This window comes from Plectropomus leopardus, chromosome 19 (genome assembly GCF_008729295.1).
Source record: "Plectropomus leopardus isolate mb chromosome 19, YSFRI_Pleo_2.0, whole genome shotgun sequence".
Classification (NCBI taxonomy): Eukaryota; Metazoa; Chordata; class Actinopteri; order Perciformes; family Serranidae; genus Plectropomus; species Plectropomus leopardus.
In genome coordinates, this window is record NC_056481.1 from 20,773,028 (window position 1) to 20,779,382 (window position 6,355).

Consider the following 6,355-nt stretch of genomic DNA (forward strand, 5'->3'; position numbering starts at 1 on the left):
CTCAGGTCATACTTTGCTGGACTGTCAGTGATTTTGGTATAAATCTAAGCTCTTTTTGCCATTCAGTGGAATTAAAGGCAACTCTAGACGTTATTTTCAGGAAGCCGTTCACCTCTTGTGACCATGAATCTTCAGGAAAAGCTGTCAGGCCTCAAAGGTCTGGTCTCGCACTCCCACAGCAAACGCCGCCACAAAGGTGACCTCACGTTGGACATGATTAGCCCTCCTCTGGGCGACTTTCGCCACACAATGCATGTGGGCCGTGGCGGCGATGTCTTCGGGGACACCTCCTTCCTTAGCAACCACGGAGGCACGGCCAACGGGAGTAACGGGGAGACGGATTCTGTCTCCAGCCCCGACAACAAGATCGGAGCGTTCTTCTCCAGGACGCTGCGTCAGATCAGGAGGGGCTCCGACAACCGAGCAACAGGAGGAGTCAAGGATCTGTCGCCACCACCTCCTGCCATTTCTCCCATCATCAAGAATGCCATCTCTCTCCCCCAGGCTGGATGTGGATTTGCCCAATGGGACTCCAACCACCAGAGTGCTCTTCCCCAGTTCTAAAAGCACGCCAGAGGACAAGAAGAGCTCCTATGGTGAGTGTGGTGATAAATTTATATATATATATTTTTATTAACTTTTGAAACCGGAGAAAATTGGTTTGATTTCTTTGAAAAAACATTGGAGAAAAGGCAGTGACTAACTTGACAAGAAATGTCCCACAAATTCCCAGAAATAAAAAGTTGAAAAAAAACAGATGTTGTTTATATTTACTATACTTACTATTTTACTATTACTATATTACTACTATATTACTATTACTATTTACTATAATGTTAAGTAAAGTGTTTAAAAGTGTTGATTTTTTTAAATATATGTATATTTTTTATGTAATAGAATTTTATATATAAAATTATATACACACATTTTTAAAAAATAATTTTCTTGCCATTTTCTTGTTTGTATTTGTTTATTACTTTCTTTTTTTTCTTTTTTCTTTAAAAAACAATATCCTGCTCGTTTCTGGGCCATTATTTGGTAAGATCCTTATTGCCTTTTCCCCACGTTTTTTTTTTAAAGAAATCAAATCAATTTGCTAAGGTATTAAAGGGTTGAGCCATTCATATACAAATATTGATTGTAGCATATTTAAAATGTACTGTTTTGGTTCACTCTCATTTACTGTTTTTAGCAGAAATACTTAAATAAACCCACCTTTTGTTACCTACATGAGACCCAAAAATGTGCTTTTGCTGTAAAATAAGTTACTCATCGTGGCTGGTCTGCTTAAGTGAAAATGTGTCTTAAACTCTGGATTTCTCCCTTTATAATGATTGAAGGAAGCTTTTGCTCTTTAATTCCGAGCGACTAACCATCCGTTTTTCGTATCACTGGAAAAAGTCCCTTGGAATTCCTCAAACATGATGTCATCTATTTTCGCACAGTCATTCAAGGATTAAGAAGAAGTGCACCACCAAATCCCAAAATGGTACCTAAGATTAAGGGCAGATGTCTCTTTCAAATTAAAAGGCACTGCTGCTGAACAAAGTGAGACACAAAGGTCAAACCTGTGTTAACTGGAAACTGCAGAAACTGTCTGTAGAGCTGCAGTGAAACTATAGACTATCAAAATAAAGGACATAGCCACTGTGACGTCACCCATTGGTTTGTGGACTCCTGTTTAGAAGCCATAAGCTTGGCATTTTGGCTGTTGCGATGTTGTTTTTTGGAGCCAGTAGTGACCATATTTGGAGTTGCGATATGGAGGAAAGAGGGACTTTTTGCGCAGAGATGGCGCTATAGAGCCACTACAAAGTCTCTTTTTAAAGCCTCCTTTTTTTTTTACACAGAACTAAAAAATGACAGCATTATGTCACTCCACTGTGTGATTTTAGACAGCATGCCAGCATCGCAAAAGCAAAAGAGGTGTGATGGGCATGACATTTAACACAATGCCAGCCACTAGTGTGTCATATAACATATGCGTCAGAATCACTTTTTAAACGAAACAATAACATAACATGTCAATAATAATATAATATGACAATATGATAATAATATGACAGCTGATCTTGTCCTCTGCTCGGAAGTTAAGGAGTTCCCCAAACTCATTTTTTCCACAATTTGTGGATCTTCACGGTAGCTGTCCTTCTTCTTTGAGTTATCCGCTGGCTGCTCTTAGCTACTTTTTAAATCTCCTGTGGTGGGTCGCACACATAACACGCTATCAAAACGCCACATCCGTCCTGTGCATTGTGGTATCCTGCGGGTTTTCCCTTTTACACTAATTCAGCACTGTGACTACCCCCGTGGCAGCTTAAAGATCAGATAACTCTGTCCCCCAATTCTGCAATCATACCTTTCATACAGAATGGTGAGGTGGCTTGACAGCATGATATCCCGGCCTTGAACAGACAGTTTAAAAGCAGCTTTAGACTGTAAGGACGCCTCTCACACAGCATGTCACTCTGAGAGGTCCTGAGTTTAAATATGTGTAACTTTAAGCCTTAATAAAATGCAAACCAGTGAGTTATGTAAAAATTGATCCCCATACAGTTGTCACAAATGTTACAGCTACAGAGACCAAAACCTGTTTCTTGCACCACGCTGTAAGCATGTTTCTTTCTGCCTTAAAGTTGGGCATTTTAACATGACACAAGTTTAAGTGGACGTTGGAGGAACTGCAGTTTTTGGCACTTGAGCGTTGGCTTCATTTTTCAGCCCTGGAGGTTTAGTAAAATACATCCATCAGCTCTACCCACTGATGTAGACAGATTTGCCCCAGATGCCCTTATGAATCACCTTGGCTCATAATCAGCAGCTGATAACACACAGAGATCCAGACAGAGCTGGCAACAGGCTGTCTGAGAGGCTCACATTAACACCACACTCATGCCCGTACAGTCTCACCTCCCCTCTGTGTGTGTGTGTCTGTGTGTGTTGACATTTTTTTTTTATCACAAAACCTTAATAAAAGTCACATAATTCACAGCTTACTGTTAATTGGAGATACTGTAATTATGACACATGGGGGAGAGAATCTGCAGGTTTTCATCCAACCAGCTCCTCCATCAGCTGGTTTCACTGATTACTTCTTTCTTGCTCCCCGCTTAAAGCGTGTTAATCTTCACTTGAAATTAAATGCATAACAATAACAGCATGGAACAACTGATAAACTGCACAGTTACGCTAAATAGTGAACGCAACAACTGCAGGAAGTTTGTGTAAAGTGAGCAATTTGGGGACATTTTTAGCAGATTATTTCCTGTAAATATTGCATTAGAAATTAGTTTTCCTGTTATTTTTTAGCAACTTTTTTTTATGATTTTTACTGCATTGTGTTTTTTTTTTAGACTTTAACAATCAAACATATTTTTTTACATTTGCAATGTATTCTTCTCCCTGGTGCTTTGCTGTTGTTCTTTTAGTCATTTTTTATGTTTAACCTGCATACTTTGCAGAATGAGGCTTTTGGGCAGAAAAGGAAGGCTCTGTAAATATTGCTTGTGATCAGGCCCTTATCCTGTGAGATTTTTTTTTTTAAGTTTATAAAATAAACAAGCATTTCCCAAACCTCTCCTCGAGCACCACTTGTCCTGCGTGTTTTAGATGTATCCTTGCTGCAGCACAGCTGAATTAAATGATCATCTAGCTATCAAGCAGCTTCAGGAGCTCATGACGAGGTGATCATTTCAGTCAGCTGTGTTGGAGCAGGGAGAGATAGGAGAAGTGGTACTCGAGGAGATACTGGGAAAGCACTGACTTAACCATTTGAAACCTGTACAAACTGGGTTGATTCCAAAACACAGGAAGAAGGCAATGAGCAACTAAGAAGAAATGACCCAAGAAATAACTAAAAAGTGTAATTAATGACCTGAAAATTAGGGGAAAAAAACGAAACCCACAAACCAAAATAAATCAAGCAAAAAAATTTTATAGATTATTTATAGATTAATTTATACAGATAATTTAAAATGTCAATTTTAAACAAAGGTCGCAAGCAAATTTCTCTTAATTTCCGGGATATTTCTTGCCAAGTTGCTCATTGCCTTTTTCTCATGTTTTTGAAGGAAATCAGTCCAGTTTACTCAAGGTTCAAATATGTAAATGCTTGTGAAAGGCATCTAAATGAAGCACAAGAAAAGTGATGTCAGCCCAAGTTTCAAAGGGTTAATTAATAATCTAAACTTAAAACAAAAAAATGATTTAGATTTCTTCACAGATATTAATGGCTAACATAAAGGCCTATTATATCATTTTAAAACCTTTTTTATTACACCCCTTATAATCAAGGAAGCCTCATAATCCCTAGATTTGGGGTCAGGACCCCCCACATTGGAAACCAGTGCCTTAGGCTGTCTAGTGGTCACAAAATACCACTACCTTTGCACTCTTAAAAAAATGAGCACGCCACAGCCTTTAATGGCCCCCCTCGCCCCTCCTGGGGTGCACCACTGTCTTTGGTTGGTATGAAAACCCTCCAGCCTTTCGTCCCCTTGCAGCTGGCTTTGAGAGGTGCTGCGGTAATTTTAGCCGTTTGGATCATGAAGTGTGTGCAGTGTGTGAGTGTGTGACTTGTTAAGTGATCTGGCAGCGTCGGGCAGATCATGATTTACTCCTCATACCGCTGAACAACTCAGCGGCTCCAGCACTGCAGGCTGGGTGTTTTCAGATGGTTTTACGTCGCCCCCTGTTGGAAGTGAAAGGTAAACCATGTGAAGCGTGTGACTGAATCTTCTCTGTGTCCTCTCCTCAGGTCTGGAGTCTGGTTTCGTCACTCTGCCTCGTCTCTCCCGCTCTGAGCGCCAGCAGCCCTCCATCTCCCTCCCCACTTCCTGCTCCCCCAACATCCACCGAGGCTCTCTGACCGATCCCACCGACGCCATCTTATCCACCTGCTCTGCCTCCATCCTGACCTCTGACCCCATACCTACCTCCACCGCCTACTCCGACTCCCTGCCCTCCCTCACCTCCCTGGACACCTTCACCTTTGACCTAGGCCCCTCCCTCATGAGCGAGGTGTTCGGCCTGATCGACAGCCATTCGGAGGGCCACGCTTGGGAGGGAGAGGAAGCGGGATCTGCGTGTGGGCTGACCAACGAGGAATCAGAGATGGACTCGGCTACTATCTCGTACGTGGATTCCCTTCTGAAAGAGGACTGCGGGGGCAGGAAGAGCCCGCAGTGGGAGGAGGAGGAGGTGGTGGAGGTTAAAGTCCCTGATGTGGTGATGGGGTCTCCTGAGCGAGTGAGGTTGGGGATACGGATGGAGAGTGAGCGGTTCCAGAGCGCTACAGATGTGCTCGCACGCCACTACGGCGTCAGCCACTTTAAGGGACAGAGCCGGGTGGAGGTGGCAGATTCAGAGATGATGATCAGCAGGAACAAAATGTCCTACAGTTACATGGACGACGAGGATGAAATCAAAGTCTGAGATGATTTTGACACTAAAGAAACTGTCTCTGATTTCTCTGCAGTCCCAATCAAATCAATCATCTAAAATCTTTTTATGGTCAACGAGGCTGGCTCTGACAGGATGACCATGAAAATGACAAATCCTTAATATTGGATCATTTACTTTTTTATACAATCGTGCTTCAAGGATGTACAGATGGATGCAAAACTGTTGCTGAATGTAAAAAAAGAAGTGAAAGACTTTATGCTGCACCGTGAAGGAGAGGGCTTTTTTTCTTTTTTTTTTTCAAAAGACTTAAGAAGGATAACTTTGGTATTTTTCAACCCTAACCCTATTTGTGTCTAAGTGACGAATGGGAAAAACAACTTTTAAAATTAGTCCAGTATTGAGTGAGACTGTTGCAACTGGCAGCCATGACACTTGTGTTAATGTAACCACTCAGGGGAATTTGTGCACCAATGTATTTTCTAATAAAAGCGTTTTGGTTTTTTTTCATTGATGGGCTCAATTATTGTTATTGGGTTTCGGCGATAGCGATTTCGGGCTGTTTTTGGTTAAACAAAAAGGATCTTGTTCTATAACCAAAAGGTCTATCTCTGTTTGATCTTTCCCATAATGTTGTCAGACAATTAGGATAATAATCTGAGCCCATCAGTGACAAAAACAAAGAATTTTAGTGGACGTAAATTGACAATGCACAAATGCCCCAAGTGGTTACATTAAAGCCTGTTTCCTGACTTCCAGCTGCAGCGCTCTCTCTTAACACTGGACCAGTTTCAGAAACTGTTGTTTTAATCAGTCACAAAATCATAGGAAAACGGGGTCCAGGTTGAGAAACACCAAAGTTTCGCTTTAAAGAAAGAGGAGGCGTGGAAAGTGAGGACGTGCCAGAGAACGTGGTTAAGATCGTCTTAAAGGAAACGCCAACGTTACTCAACGT

The 6,355-nt window shown here is 41.6% G+C and overlaps 1 protein-coding gene across 1 annotated transcript; it reads left to right on the forward strand.

The window, feature by feature from the left end:
• Nucleotides 1–12: 12 nt before the first annotated feature.
• On the forward strand, nt 13–6,034 carry cdc42ep1a (CDC42 effector protein (Rho GTPase binding) 1a). The gene is given in 3 exon segments (XM_042507324.1): nt 13–504; nt 506–596; nt 4,757–6,034. Coding segments are annotated over 3 exon segments (1,149 nt in total). The 5' UTR covers nt 13–123; the 3' UTR covers nt 5,434–6,034.
• Nucleotides 6,035–6,355: the final 321 nt, after the last annotated feature.